The sequence below is a fragment of the Pangasianodon hypophthalmus genome, chromosome 4, assembly GCF_027358585.1.
Source record: "Pangasianodon hypophthalmus isolate fPanHyp1 chromosome 4, fPanHyp1.pri, whole genome shotgun sequence".
NCBI lineage: Eukaryota > Metazoa > Chordata > Actinopteri > Siluriformes > Pangasiidae > Pangasianodon > Pangasianodon hypophthalmus.
In genome coordinates this window covers 33368476-33385777 of record NC_069713.1, presented here as the reverse complement: position 1 = coordinate 33385777, position 17302 = coordinate 33368476, and the positions used below count along the sequence as shown (strand labels likewise).

At 39.4% G+C, this 17302-nt stretch overlaps 1 gene segment (V, D, J or C); it reads left to right on the top strand.

Annotated features, from left to right (window-relative positions):
• Positions 1 to 312: 312 nt before the first annotated feature.
• LOC117597173 (T cell receptor alpha variable 5-like) lies at positions 313 to 863 on the top strand. The segment is given in 2 exon segments: positions 313 to 355; positions 520 to 863. Coding segments are annotated over 2 exon segments (387 nt in total).
• Positions 864 to 17302: the final 16439 nt, after the last annotated feature.

The window sequence follows — 17302 nt, the reverse complement described above, 5'->3', positions numbered from 1 at the left end:
AACTGTGTAATATCATCATAAGATTCAGCAGAGTCAACAGAAACACAATGAACAACAACAAGCATCAGAAACTGTATTATCAGCATTTTAATTCATTACTTTCATAAATGGATTGTTACACCACATATGTAATATCAGATGAAATGAGGTTTGAGTTTACAATATTATAAGTGGAAGTAGTGATGAAAGAATTTACATGACTAGGTGTAATTATAAGTGGGTGGAGCTAGATGTGTAAGATACAGTTTAGACAGTTTCACAGAGACAACACTGCCATTCATATCTACTGCAAGAGAGACACTCACAACAACCATGTTACTCTTCCTCTCTGTTTTCATAGCTCTTACTGATGTTGGTAAGTCATTTACATTCTTTTACAAGATTTTACTCTCATATTAAATAAAATGTTATTGATATTGATTAAGTCTATAATAAACACGACATTAAGTTCCATTTGAATGTTCTTAAGTGATTAACACTGAAATGGTATCAAAGTATACGGCAATGTCTTTTTTTCAGCAGAGGCTGTAGATGAGCTCATTAAACCAGACCAAACCATCATACCTTCACGTGAAGGCAGCAGCACCACACTGACCTGCACATATGATGACTCGGCTTACTATCTCCACTGGTATCGACAAAACCCTCAATCAGGACCAGAGTTTCTGCTGATGATTCATAAATCCACAGAACGTGTCACTAAAGCTGAACACCTTGACCCAAGACTATCCACCAGACTCCGTATAAAGGAAAAGAAAGTAGATCTGGAGATCTTTCCTGCTGCAGTATCAGACTCTGCACTGTACTACTGCGCCATGGAGCCCACAGTAACACAAAACTCAAACACACTGTACAAAAAGTGAAGCTGGATTTTCTCTCAGGAGGGGGAGCCGTTTACCTGCTTCATTCAAATACACTTTTCTTTCTTACTTCCCACACTTTCATATTTACTTACTTTGAATATCAACAATCACCTAATTTCCCTAATTTCATCATTTCTAGATGGGAAAATAGCTACATAAGACATATAAATAAGTTTAAAAAGCAATTATGCACACTGTTTTCAGTGAATTGGCACAGATACACAGCTATGCAGCGTCTGGTCACTAGGTCAAAATCTTCATCCTCATAGTCATCATCCATGTTTGCAGTCTGTGGCCACAGTATTCTTTCTGGAATATTCTGCAAATAAAATACGAGTAATTTCTGTACAAAACTAAAGCTGTTACATGTAAGAATTGGGAATTTCACCTTCTATGCTGCTTGTGAAACAACATTTTGTAATATTGGTTGTACTTTGTCCTTCTCTACTACATGGATGAATCTAACAGCTACAAGAGGCAGGTAATAGACATTCAGAGGAAATTTAGGTATGTGTTAAAAACATATACTATGCACTAAATAGGATGCCTAAATTGCAGTGAAGCATCACACCATTGGTGCACTATTTAGTAGGATATAATGTGGATAGGGGGCGTGGCCCAATTATTCCAGACTAAGAGAATATAATTATCTGCTGCACTTATCCTCATCTCCTCAGTAGAACAGGAATCTGAGGCTACAGTGGGGACAGGCTCACTGACACTGTACAGCTGAAGATTTACAGAAAGACCAGGCAAAGTTTAGCTAATCTTCTACTTATAATCATTACCATGTTGACATCACATGAAGCAGAACTAAATGCAGCTCTGTTCTGAGATGTCTGAATTTTGTAGTAATAGTTTGGTAGAGAGAGAGAGAGAGAGAGTTCAGACAGTTTAATCAATCAGTCTTAAAGGACACACCTGGGCAACAAGAAACACCTGTCAGTCGCATGGTCCAATATTTGTGATCACTTGAAAAATGGGTGGCTTCTAACAAAAGGTTAAATAGTTTTTTTTATTCATAATTACATTAATTTCCTGCTTACAGTTTGAGTTCAGGACAGTTTCCCCATGTGATGCTGAATGTAAAGCCAGGATGCTTCAGTAAGAATCAACAACAACAGAAACATTGGTGACACTGTCATGTGATGCTGTGGGGCGGAGTTTCATCAACCTTTATGATGTTAACATGTCAGAGTACAGAAAGAATATTTTCATTCAGCTAAGACCATTCATCATGTTCACTGTTATATTCATGTGTCTGTGGCTTTCACTAGGTGAGTTCTACATTGACTTTTTGTTCTTTCAGAAATATTAAGTGTTGAATTAGTGATTAATTATTGTGTGTGGTGTTAAGAAACATCAGAATGTGGGTGTGACTTATGTAGTTCTGGTTTGATTGTGTAAAGGTTAAAAACATTATGTTCTCTTTTCTATGACAGGTGACTCCATGGCAGATTCAATACAGCCACTTTCCCCTCATGTAGTTGTAGATGAAGGTGTTAATGTTACTCTGTCCTGCAAATACGAAATCAAAAGTGCTACAGGAAACACCAACCTGCAGTGGTACAGACAATATCCAAAATCTAAACCTGAGTTCCTTCTTTATATTTCTCAACGTGGAGATCTGAGTCCCAACCCTCCCCCAAGAATGTCTGCTAAACTTCATGGAGATAAACGAGTGGATCTGCTCATCTCCTCTGCTGCTGTATCAGACTCTGCACTATACTACTGTGCTCTGGCGCCCACAGTGACAGGAAATCCAACTGCACTGTACAAAAACCTACATAAGTAATATGTAGTATAAACAACAGTTTCTTGATTTGGGAAAGACGTTGTTGTTTTGAAAGATAGTTACCTAGCTTACTCACTTACATTAGATAGAAAGCTGAACTCGAGTGAAGCAGCTGAGGCTCTGTACAAGTTCAGGAGTTAAATAAAGTTATGTTCTGCAAATTACTATTTGTTATGATTTGTGAACGAAAAATAACTTCTTATTCCCAGCATCCCCTTTTTTAGTGCAAACTGGGGCATAGTGGTAGAGTTCAGTTAAAAAACCAACAAGCAAAAACCCTTGGTGTGTTAAAGTCTTTCTCCTTTCTCCACAAGATGGCGTAGTCAGTTTTCTTATTGTGGGCCAAGTACTAGGACCCTGCTCACATCCCCCAGAGATGTTGACTTCTTTGATTATGAATACTACTTTGCACAGTAATATAGACTCTACAGTTCTTCAGTCAAACAGACATATACAGTCAGGTCCATAAATATTGGGACAGTGGCACAGTTTTGGTAATTTTGCCTCTGTACACCACCACAGTGGATTTGAAATGAAGCAGTCAAGATGTGACTGAAGCGTAGACTTTCAGCTTTAATTCAAGGGGTTTAACAAAAATATTGCATTAACCGTTTAGGAATTACAGCCATTTTTTCCTCCATTTTCACAGGCTCAAAAGTAATGGGACAATTGACTGATAAGCAGTTTCATGGCCAGCTGTGGCCTGTTTCCTCCTTATATCATGATAAATTAAGGAGATAAATTTGGAGCTGATTCCAAGTGTTGAATTTGCATTCGGTAGCTGTTCAGAGGAACTCTCAATATGCCGTCCAAAGAGGTGTTGATGCAAGTGAAGGATGCCATCATTAGGCTGAAAAACCAAAACAGACCTATCAGAGAGATAGCAGAAACTTTAGGAGGGCCAAATCCAAAATTTGGCACATTCTTAAAAAGAAGGAATGCACTGGTGAGCTCATCAACACCAAAAGGCCCGGGAGACCACAGAAAACAACTAAAGTGGATGATTGCAGAATTCTTTTCTTATTGAAGAACAACCCCTTCACAACATCTAGCCAAGTCAGGAACACTCTGGAGGAGGTAGGCCTATCATTGTCAAAGTCTACAATCAAGAGCCACCTTCATGAATGTAAATACAGACGGTTTACCTCAAGATGCAAACCTCTGGTAACACTCAAGAACACAAAGGCCAGATTAGACTTTGACATATATGTTTGCATTGCATAAAACCAGAGATTGTGCATGATTTGTGATCTTATTGCAGTCTTGAACCAATGTTTGAAGCATCAGTAACATCTCTGATTATTCAGTGAAATGGATTAGTGTAATTTTCAACTCATGATTAATAAAATGACTTGTTTCTCTTAATTAATAATGAAAACTGAAATTGCAGTGGGGCTATAAATACAATTTCTCAATAATGTGTGATAATATATTTGTCTCCAGCATGGACAAGCACATTACTGCTGCAATGAATAAAAGCAGCTCTGGACAGGTTCTACTGTAATGGGGTTGTTTGTCATGGGATAATGTAAATACTCCACTTTATTTCCATACACAGGTTCACGTAATTTTCAGGTTTAGGAAGCAGAATAATGATATTAAAATCATATGAGTCAAATGACACTGAATAAATAAATAATAGACAAGAGAAAGAAGGCAGGCAGGCCAGGCAGCACACTAGGCCACGGGGAGGAAGTAAGAAAAACAAAGCAAATGAAACAGCCAGTTTACCACACACACTCCAAGTGAATATCACTGCAACCTTCACTCAATCCAGCAAACCTCACACACACCGTGCACCACTCCCCTTCAAGGCCTAATGGCTCGCTGGCATCTTTCATAGTATTACCAAGAGCAGTGGCTGGTTTGTTCCTCACCTCAGTGAAATACCTCAGAAAATGTTTGTTATCCTATTTTATTACAGCCTTTGATATTACAAAATGAATACATAAATAAATGATATTATGATAATAGTAATAATAACTTACTATACTAAATTATTCATCATGACTGATATTTGTTCACAGCAATTTCTGATGAGCCGAAGCCCCTAATGCAGCGACACCACTTATAAAAACAAATATAACAGGAAATTAAAATATTTAATCATTTAATCAGTAAATTATATTTTACACACTAGAATGATTTATTTCTCATAATTATATTAATTCTGCTTACAGTTTGAGTTCAGGACATTTTCCCCATGTGATGCTGAGTGTAAAGCCAGGATGCTTCAGTAAGAATCAACAATCTGTCAGTAACATTGGTGACACTGTCATGTGATGCTGTGGGGCGGAGCTTCATCAACCTTTATGATGTTAACATATCAGAGTACAGAAAGAATATTTTCATTCAGCTAAGACCATTCATCATGTTCACTGTTATATTCATGTGTCTGTGGCTTTCACTAGGTGAGTTCTACATTGACTTTTATTTCAGAAATTTATGAATAAGGATGAATTATTCTGTGTGGTGTTAAAAAATAAAATAGTATGATTTATGTAACACATTATTATTCCTTATCATTTAAAATACATTACGTTCTCTTCTCTATGACAGGTGACTCCATGGCAGATCCAATAGAGCCACTTGTTACTTCTAAAGTTGTAGATGAAGGTGATGAAGTTACTCTGTCCTGCAGCTACAAAGGCTTCAGTGGTAGCATATACAATGTGCAGTGGTACAGACAATATCCAAAATCTAAACCCGAGTTTGTTCTCTATATTACTCCAAGTGGAGATCTGAGTTCCAGCAGACCTCCAAGAATGTCTGCTAAAGTTCCTGGAGATAAACGAGTGGATCTGCTCATCTCCTCTGCTGCTGTATCAGACTCTGCACTATACTACTGTGCTCTGCAGCCCACAGTGACAGGAAATCCAACTGCACTGTACAAAAACTTTAACACAGTTTTGTTATTTTGAAAGCAGTTCTGCTGATGATTTAGAGAAATTTCCAGCACTTTTTTGGAGGAATTCTCTCGTTGTCATGATTTATAAATAATTGATACAGTATTGTTGGCACATGTTGGATTATTAGCAGACAGTTCATTAATTCGTTCTTTAATTCATTCATCTTCAGTAAGCACTTTATTCTGGTCAGTGATCTGGATCTAGATCTTTCCTGGGAACACTGGGAGTGAGGCAGGAATATGATGAAACTGAAAACCCAGAGAAAACCCACTTGAATATGGGGAGAACATGCAAACCTCTGCACACACAGTAACCTGAGCTCAAAATCAGGGAACTGGGGACCAGGGAACTGTGAGGCAGCAATGCTACCTGCTGCCTCCATCCCACAGCTCATCAGCCCCGAAAAGTGGAAATTAGACAACACTTTGTCACTCAGTCTTGGTGACTAATCCACAGGGTATACAGTAACAGCCTTCCTCCCAAACTAGGACCTCCACCTGTAGGCATATGAAGGTGACCTCAGAAGTATTAAACAATCTGAATTATTGAGCACTTTAACATCTCCCATTAATGTGCTTTTGTAATGTAAGGGTGCAATATAGAAGGACCTTAGAACTATACATAGAGCACAAACTCCTGCAAATGATATAAATCAAACTGTAAATAGCTGGAGTATTAAACAATGGTATAATATTGCCACGTTGAAATGTGCTTTAATTTACTTCTGCTTAAATTATCTTAATATCTTATTGTCTTTTTCTCTTCTCCTCTGCAGAAAAGACAAGTTCGCTGAACAAAAAACAGATCAGTCAAATAAAGATTGTGTCCACTGTATAATGTGTGGTGTTTAAATGGTAAAATAAATTCAGTAAATAGCTAAAAATATGTTCCACAATAGACTGTCTTCCAGCCCTGTCCTCTGATTGGTTGACGTTGGCAGGATCCACCAAATCAGGGAGTCTCTCCTTCCTAATGGTAGCTCTATTGTACAGCACTGTGTTATGTCACATACCAATGGCTCTGGATATGGAGTCATCAGGTCCATCTTGCAGGCGTACTCTCTGTCTCCAAGCAGACTATCAAATCGATCTACAATGTAGAAGAGACAGGAACATTTTAAGAAAATATTTTTAAAGCAAAACCATATACAGTAATGTAGTCAGCATTCAGCTGTAAGCAGTTATATAGTGTAGACTGCCTGAGAATACGAGTCATGAACTGACCCAGGCCATTTTGTTTCTGTCATCAACTGCTGTTGTTTTCCTTTTCCTTTTCCTGACCTGTTCAATGTCTGGTGGTTAATACAACAGTGGTGTCTTTCTTTTTCAAGAAATTCCAAACTGTTGTATTGGCTATGCCTAATGCCTGTGCAATGGCTCTAATTGATTTTCCCTCCTTTCTCAGCTTCAAAATGGCTTGCTCTTCTCCCATAGACAGCTATGTTTTCTACATGTTGGTTTAACCTTTTGAACAACAAATGCAGTTTTCACAGGGTAAACCCAGGGATCAACCCAAGAGTAGACATTCAGAGCTATTAATTGTTAAAAAACAACCAGTCTAACAGGACACACCTGAGCAACAAGAAACACATGTCAGGCACATGTTCCAGTATTTGTGATCACTTGAAAAATGGGTGGGTTCTAAGAAACTTACATTGTTCAAAGACATTAAACACACTTCGATGTACATAACAGCACCAGGCTTATATTTTTGTATTGATTTTTAATGTTGAGCCACAACACAGGCCTCTGACTCCAAAAGAGATGTTTAAGAGGTGAAGTGGGATGCAGTGTGTTGATCAGCAACAGTGGAATAGTTGTGTGTTGTATTGGTGACTCAGTTCACTGTCACTGATACTGTGAAGTGATGATCTGTACAAAGTTATGCTACAACAGCAGCACTTCCTGGGTGTGGCCTTCTAGAGACGTGTTCCCTCATGTGTAAAGTTCAGCACATACAGCACTATTATACACAATCCTCACAGAGCTGTGTTCAGAAATGGCTCAACTATACAACTTACTGTACATAGTGAGATACACACCACTGATTCTCACTCTAGCTACAGGTAATTCACTTTCACCAGTTAATCAACTGAATTAATTAATACCCATGTTTTTATTAATCTAGTCATTTCTCAATTTCTTAAGTCAATATTTTGTTTACAAAAATACTTCACAGATTTATTTCTTTATGTTCTTCTCTACAGCAGGCAGTTTTGCAGATAAAATTGGGCCGAAGGATGAAGATACCAACATTATCAGCAAAGAAACAGACACTGTTACTCTGAAATGTTCATATGAGTCAAGCAGCAATTACATTTGGCTTTACTGGTACAAACAATATCCTAACAGCGCACCACAGTTTTTATTGTTTAAAGGTGCAAGGTCAGAATCTAGAGAGCGCAAACCCACTGACACTCGATTAGAGTCAAAAACAACCAGAGACTCTACTGAACTTACTATCAGAGGTCTAAAGCTCTCAGATTCTGCACTCTATCACTGCGCTCTCAGAGATGTAGCACAGTAATACAGAGTCAATGAAAGACTGTACAAAAACATAACAATGGTTTATATGAAGTTTCTAAAACCACATCAAAGATACTCCCTTTACCAACTTGTTATCAGTTAACCACAGACACAAACAGCATTTGTGGTAACATATGCAGCTGAAAGAAAGGGAAAAGAAGAATAAAGAAGGATTCACAAGACATTTACATATTTTTAGCTTACTCAGTTACATTATTAGGTGGCTGCTGTTGTCAGCTATAAACAACAGTTTTTTGATTTGGGAAAGATGTTGTTGTTTTGAAAGATAGTTCCCTAGCTTACTCACTTACATTAGATAGAAAGCTGAACTCGAGTGAAGCAGCTGAGGCTCTGTACAAGGTCAGGAGTTAAATAAAGTTATGTTCTGCAAATTACTATTTGTTATGATTTGTGAATGAAAAAAGACTTCTTATTCCCAGCATCCCCTTTTTTAGTGCAAACTGGGGCATAGTGGTAGAGTTCAGTTAAAAAACACACAAACAAAAACCCTTGGTGTGTTAAAGTCTTTCTCCTTTCTCCACAAGATGGCGTAGTCAGTTTTCTTATTGTGGGCCAAGTACTAGGACCCTGCTCACATCCCCCAGAGATGTTGACTTCTTTGATTATGAATACTACTTTGCACAGTAATATAGACTCTACCAGTTCTTCAATCATACAGACATAGTACCTTTATATATAATGATCTGAATTAAAAACAGAGATTGTACATGATTTGTAATCTTATTGCAGTCTTGCACCAAAGGCCAAAAGAAGTGTAGAAAGTATTCAGTGTATTGAACATCATTCCAAATCCATGGGCATTAATATGGAGTTGGTCTCCTCTTTGCTGCTATAACAGCCTCCATCTTCTCTAAAGGTTTTCCACTAGATTTTGGAACGTGGCCATATGGATTTGTTCTCATTCAGCTACAAGTGTGCAAGAGGTCAGGCACTGATTTGGGGTAAGAAGGCCTGGTGTGCAGCCGTCATACCGATTCATCCCAAAGGTGTTGAGTGGGGTTGAGATCAGGGTTCAGTGCAGGCCACTCGAGTTCTTCTACACCAACCTTGGCACACCATGTCTTCATGGATTTCACTTTCTGCACAGGGGCATTGTCATGCTGGAACATGTTTGGGTCCCTTAGTTCCAGTGAAAGGAAATCTTAATGCTACAGGATACAAACACATTCTAGACAATTGTGCACTTCCAAATTTGTGGGAACAGTTTGGGGAAGAACCACATATGGGTGTGAGGGTTAGGGGTCCACATACTTTTGGCCATATAGTGTACTTGTTCACTGCTATATGTGGTGGGGCCAATGCCCCTAATGTAGCAGCACCACTTAGAAAAATATAACAGGCAATTAAAATATTTAATAATGTAATTATTGGATTATATTTTTATAGACTAGAATGAATCATTACATTAATTTCCTGCTTACAGTTTGAGTTCAGGACAGTTGCCCCATGTGATGCTGAGTGTAAAGCCAGGATGCTTCAGTAAGAATCAACAATCTGTCAGTAACATTGGTGACACTGTCATGTGATGCTGTGGGGCGGAGCTTCATCAACCTTTATGATGTTAACATATCAGAGTACAGAAAGAATATTTTCATTCAGCTAAGACCATTCATCATGTTCACTGTTATATTCATGTGTCTGTGGCTTTCACTAGGTGAGTTCTACATTGACTTTTTGTTCTTTCAGAAATATTAAGTGTTGAATTAGTGATTAATTATTCTGTGTGGTGTTAAGAAACATCAGAATGTGGGTGTGACTTATGTAGTTCTGGTTTGATTGTGTAAAGGTTAAAAACATTATGTTCTCTTCTCTATGACAGGTGACTCCATGGCAGATTCAATACAGCCACTTTCCCCTCGTGAAGTTGTAGATGAAGGTGTTAATATTACTCTGTCCTGCAGTTACACAACCAGCAGTGCTATAGCAAACAACTACCTGCACTGGTACAGACAATATCCAAAATCTAAACCCGAGTTTGTTCTCTATATTTCTCAACGTGGGGCTCTGAGTCCCAACCCTCCCCCAAGAATGTCTGCTAAACTTCATGGAGATAAACGAGTGGATCTGATCATCTCCTCTGCTGCTGTATCAGACTCTGCACTATACTACTGTGCTCTGCAGCCCACAGTGACAGGAAATCCAACTGCACTGTACAAAAACTACACTTTTATTATACAGTGTTGAGCCTCATAAGCAGAATGAAGAGTCTACACACAGAGAGAAGGTCGGATTTGTTTAAAGTGAGAATGTGAAATAATGATTTAACATTTCAGTTTTCTTCCTTTCATTTTATTAAGTATATTTCTGATGGTCATTTGGCAGCTTATTCTCCTCTCAGCACAGTTCTTCCTGATTTTAGTCTGGTCCTTACTTAATTCTGACATCATCATCTCTATCATAGTATTCTGAAATTACATTCAAGCGTTCTGAAAGCATCAAACATTATCTTAGGAGATCTTTTGTTGATTTTGAGGAGTTATGCAGGGTTCAGAATGCAGCAGCAAGAGTCCTTACTAGAATCAGAAGATATGACCCATATCTTATCCACACTGCATTGGCTCCCAATCAAATTTCGTATTGATTATAAAATATTACTATTGACCTATAAAGCACTGAATGGTCTTGCGCCACAGTACCTGAGCGATCTTTTGGTCCTTTATGATCCGTCACACCTACTCAGATCAAAAGGTGCAGGCTATTTGTTGGTACCTCGAATAATGCAGGCTACAGCAGGGGAGAGCTTTCTCTTACAAAGCCCCACAGTTATGGCACAGCCTTCCACTTAGTGTTCAGGGCTCAGACACAGTCTCAGTGTTTAAATCTCAGCTGAAAACATATTTGTTTAGTCAAGCCTTTTGTGAATAGTATTTTTCTTAGATACAGGGGCAGGTCTGGAGGGTTCACATGCTTAGAGTGTTGTGGTGAACTGGATGTTTGGATGCTGTCGCCCCCCCACTCTCACGCGTTCACTCAGGTTTGTCGACGAAGGAGTGGCTGGCTGCTTTATGTCCCACAACGCCCTCATGTCTGTGTTAGCTTCTGGCTCTCCCTTTTAGTTATTCTGTCATAGCTAGTCTTGCCAGAGTCCCTGCTTGCACTCTGCATGCAAAGAACATTGTCTTAGCCATTAGAGGACAAAAGCTTAGCTAACAGTCTCTCCCTCTCTCTCCCTTACTCTCTGTCGAGCTACACATGCTACTTCTGAGATGCCAGTGATCCTGACCCCTTCTGCTCCCTGGACCTGCCTGACCCATCCTGATGCCCTACTTCTGGTTGGAGCTCTCATCGGGTGAGTTCGCTCACTGCTGCTGGGGGTGGTCCCATATGGACAGCCTGAAGAACCACTTGGTTTGCTGGGGATGGTGCCACCTGGGGGCTGTGGAGATGGCTTGGGGATCACATATGGGGAGATGTACAGTAATAGCTTGGGACTGCGATTGCTGTATTGGCTTTGGGGCTGCAGTTGCCATCAGCACCTTCGTACTCAGGACTCCATCAGTGGACAGTGGATAGATTTTAACCAACCGGACTTCTTGCAAAAACTGTGATGAATTTACTGGTTGCACAATTGCACTATTTGTCCATATAGTACACAATAATAGAAGGGATTTATTTATAATCGCACTATCCGTTGCACCCAGATGAGGATGGGTTCCCTTTTGAGCCTGGTTCCTCTCAAGGTTTCTTCATCATATTGTCTCAGGGAGTTTTTCCTTGCCACTGTCGCTTCTGGCTCGCTCATTAGGGATAAATTCACATATTTACAATATATTTTTATGAATCCATTTAGTTCTGTAAAGCTGCTTTGTGACAATGTCCATTTTTAAAAGCACTATACAAATAAAAGTGAATTGAATTGAATTGTTCTGCCTAAAATGTTCATGTGAAGATGCCTTAATGTGAAGCTTCAGTGAAGCAGAGGTACTGACAGCCACACATTTTATTACTGCGATGTACTTTACAAAAAGATATAGGGATACTGAAAAGATATGGGGATATTGATCTTATTCTCCAGCTGCATTAGATGTGAACTGACCAATACTGTCAATATGAAGAATGTCTTGGGTAAAAGCTGTCATTTTGAATTCTGGAAGAAATGTAGAAAGATAACACCACTTCCGCTGTATGTTTCTCTACATTAATGCTGCTAAATTCTGGTGCTGGAGGTTTGGAGTCCAGCAGTTTGATGATTTCCATGCTGTAATGCCTAATTCAACTCATTCTTTAACAGCTTTAGTCGACCCTCTAGGACCTGATTTTGACCTCCATAATCTACAGAACCAGTCAAGTAATGTTTTTTTCTGAGGAGAAAGTGTAAAACCAAACACAGCAATCTAAATAACTTCCCTTAAGACTCAAAATAATTTGATTGTACCTCATGCTAAAAAATCTTTGTATTGTAAGGCTACAAATAAAAATAACAGGCAATGACAAAAAGGAACCAAAAACTAGAAAAAATAAAACAAGGGACTAGACTAAGGCGAGGCAAAGAAAAGAAAACTCAACATGAAAACAAAAACCACTCACACTGCAAATAACACACCAGCAGCCACACCAACTACACACACAATGCTGCACAACTAAGGAGGGAAAACACAGAACTTAAATAGGGAAACTAATTAGAGGAACACAAAACAGGTGATCACAAACAAGGAAGGAAGTGGGGCGGACAACAAAAGAAGAATTTCAAAAAATGTGAGTAAGGGAGCCCTCTGGTGGTCTGGAGGGGAATTGTCCATGGTGGACGTGGCAAACTGAAAATCTGCATAACTGAGAATTGTGCAAAATAAAAAACAAAATATAAAACACAATGTCCTCCACACAAGAAGGTTGGATCTGCTTACACACACCAGCTCACAGTGCAGCAGCTGCAAAGGAAACAGAAACAAAGAGACAGAGACAAGCAACACTGCATGCAGAACCACACCAGTTAAGAAAGCACATTACCTGCCTGAAATGTAAATGATTTCAAATGACATGTACATGTTATATCTACCTCCATCCATGTGGTATTTCAGTAACTACAGGGAATGGAGAAGTATTATGGCCCTGTAAAATGCCTTCAGGAGGCAGTAAATATGCTCAGAGCTCATTTACTCTTCATCTCAAGTGACATGTAAAACAACATCAATGAAATCTACAATATTTACAGAGTCATAACATGAATTAAAGAGACCAGACACCAGACTTATTGTTTTTATGCCCATATATTAAGAAATGTAAACAGAAACATAATATGCTTTGGGGTGAGTAACAGCACAATAATAAACTAAAACATTACTATAATGTCTCCATCTGAGCTTTTGTGAGGTGTACTTATGGTATCTACTTCTTAGCCCCATTCCAGTACAGCTTATGTATGAAGCCCATCTGCCAGCCAAATGAATGATTTTAATGTCCTCAAATTAACACAATAATCTGATAGGCTACCTGTGCAGTACGAGAGGAAGCAGAGGTGTGATGAATAAATGAATAAATATGAGTGGGTGGAGCTACATGTAGAGACATCAGAGACAATCTCAAATACACAACACTGGCATTTATTTCTAAAGCTAGAGGTCTGAACTAAACACTCAGGATAACAATGTTACTCCTCTTCTTGCTTTTCTTCACTATTGCTGATATCGGTAAGTCATATACATTACACATGAAAATATACATTTTTATAATTACCAAGGACCACAGTTTCCACTTTAATTTATTATTAATAAATGGTGATTCATTTATTATAATGTTTTTATAGCAGAGGCTGCAGACAACAGCATTAAACCAGAAAAACCCTCCAGATCTGTAACTGAAGGCAGCAACATCACACTGTCCTGCACATATACTGTATCAGTTTACAGTCTTCACTGGTATCAACAAAAACCTGGATCAAGACCAGAGTTTCTGCTGCTGATTGATGAAGTCAGTGGACGTGTCACACACGCTGAACCACCTCATACACGATTGTCTATTAAACTTGATAAAATGGGAAAGAAAGTAGATCTGCTCATCTCCTCTGCTGCAGTGACAGACTCTGCACTGTACTACTGCGCTCTGAGGCCCACAGTGACAGGAAACACAACTACACTGTACAAAAAGCACTACACATGACTGGAGCACAGCCATGCTTTTCTCACAAGATGGAGCTATTTACATCTTTACATTCACTTCTTCAGCTCTCTGTCTATGATGTTCATTTGTTTTTGAAGGTCAACCATCATTTTCTGTAACCATGATAAACTGCTAATGTGATCAGAGCTTCCTTTGTATGAGGAGTTGTTAGCTCAGCTACATCCTAGTCTGTTGGTTAACTGCTCATTATCTCCTTCTTGCACTGATCACTGACTTCTGAAGACCATGCTGTCAGGTTCCCCAGGACAGGAACATGGACCCAGTGGACACTGTGGATCAGAACCCCAGTAAGCACTCTGTTCTGGACATTCTTGCAGCATTACAGCTACAACATTACTGCTACATTTGATTTCTTTGCTCTATTCTAGTTTGATGGAATCTGAAAAACACATAGAAACAAAAACACAAAGCAGACTGTGTCAGATTGACTAGTTTTAAATGTAAAAAAAAAAAAAACTTTAACACAGTTTTGTTCTACTGAAGGAAGAGCAAATGCAAAGTTCAATAATTTACACCCCTTCAAACCTTTCTCTCTCTCTCTCTGTCATCTTTCCTCTCTTTCTATCTGTTAATTATGACACAGTTTTGTTAAGCTGGCAGACAGCTATTTATTCTTTCTTTCTTTCTTTCTTTCTTTCTTTCTTTCTCTGAATATATACATTTTCCATAGACACACTATGATGGAAAAAATCTTTACAACATCTTCAAATACATTAATTTACTGGTTATGAAAAAGTAAATATTTCACAGAAATAGCAAATGTTAGTATGTATGAGCGAAGCTCCTCTGTGCTTTTAAAATGACAAACAATGCTCTCAATGCCCTCTAAGCCTCCACTGCAGATATTCAACTCACACATTTCAGGTGAAATATAATGGTTACAGCAACATAACCTCATGTACAGATTATCACAGTACATCCCTCCCACTCATCTAATGTTGGCTACATCAAAGATACATTGATAGATTGTGTCTCACATTAATAAACCAAAAATATTATATCTACAGAACCCAAGGTGTTAGAACCTCACCCTGAGCAAGTATAAAACCTGGGTTTTCTGCATGCAAGACTGGAGTTTAGCTACTTTTTTGTTGGGGCTGATGAGAACATTTTAGATTAAAATGCAGATGTCAGGAAATGATTCTAGACCAGTTGTATAAAAGTTCTTAAATCTTTTACTTAGAAGACAAATGTCGATAATCAACAAAAAGTGAGAAAAAAGAGATTAGTCTTATATTAAAAAAACTGTTGAAGACATGAAGGATAAGCAAGCATGCAAAAAGAGAGTGAAAAAAATAAATCATAAACAAAGCAAGAGAAAGCACGCAAGTTTATCTGCAAAAGATGTGGACGTGACCATGGTACGCTACTGACCGGCGTATGGAAAACAGTGTAAGAACTGTGAGAAAATGAATCAGATTGCTAAGATATGCAGATCTAGTAAAGTGCATTCAGTTGATGACAATAACAACACAGAGTCTTTGTCATCAGAGGCTTTACAATCTTTGAATAATCTCAAACCTGCGCAAAAAGCCAAGGAAAGACTTCAACTCTTTTGACGTTTGGGGTTTTGGCCAGGTCTTCAATGGCTTTGCTTTTTCTGGGTTTGTTTCCTCTCCTTTGTGTGATCCAGTATGGCCTAAATAACACACCAAAGTCTGAAAGAAGCAATATTTCTCAGGCGATAATGTGAGGCCATATCCTCTCAAACTGTTTAAAACATTTCTCAGCACTACCTCATGCTCCTCAAATATTGTGGAGAAGACAATCAAATCATCCAGAAATACCAGCACTTTGTTCAAATTTATATCTCCCATGCACTTCTCCATTAAGCACTGGAATGTGCTTGGGGCATTTGTGATCCGTTTTTGGCATACGATTGCATTCCCAGAATCCTAGGGGCATACAAAAGCTGGAGAATCCTGACCTGAGGTACAATGGGGTGGTAGAGACAATGAGACAAACAATGGGGTGGTAGAGACAATGGCTCTAATCGATTCTGGAGCAGCAGGAAATTTTATTGATGCTGGCTTCGCTAAAGCTCATGACCTCCCTCTCCTACCCTGTAAATCTCCTTTGGCAGTGGCAGCGTTAGACGGAAGGCCTCTGGGCGCCGGTCAGGTCCTATACACCACCAATGACATCTGCCTGACTACTGGCACCATGCACTCAGAAACCATCCGTTTCTTCATCATACAAGCTCCCAATAACCCAGTTATTCTTGGACTACCCTGGCTTCAGCTCCACGAACCACAGATCTCATGGACTGAGGGTCAAATCATTCACTGGTCGGCCAAGTGTTTTGTACAGTGTCTTCAGACCCTGGAACCGACGTCACTTAAAGCAGTCATCGTCAAGAAGGACCCTCCGCCCTCAGCCAACCTTCCTTCGGAGTATGCTGATCTAGCTGAGGCATTCAGCAAGTCCAACGCTGCCCAACTACCGCCACATCGGTCTAGCAACTGTGCCATCGAGCTGCTCCCTGGTTCTACACCACCCAGAGGCAGAATCTTTCCTCTTTCACAACCAGAGACTGAAGCCATGAAAGCCTACATTGAGGAAGAACTGGCTAAGGGCTTCATCGTTCCATCTACATCTCCTGCTTCCGCCGGATTCTTCTTTGTCAAAAAGAGAGATGGGGGTCTTCGGCCCTGTATTGATTATAGAGGTTTAAACGAAATAACTGTCAAGTTCCGGTACCCTTTACCTCTAGTTCCACAGGCTCTGGAGCAGCTTCGCTCCGCCAAATACTTCACCAAGCTCGACCTGCGCAATGCCTACAATCTGATTCGCATAAAGGAAGGGGACGAGTGGAAGACCGCCTTCTCCACCACTTCTGGGCACTATGAGTACCGGGTCATGCCGTTCGGCCTCGTCAACAGTCCCTCAGTCTTCCAGGCATTCATAAACGATGTATTCCGTGACATGCTGAATAGATGGGTCATCGTCTACATGGATGACATTCTCATTTACTCCGCCTCCCTTGAAACACACATTCACCATGTCAGAGCCATACTACAACGTTTGATCTCCCACCAGTTATATGCTAAAGCAGAGAAATGTGAGTTTCAC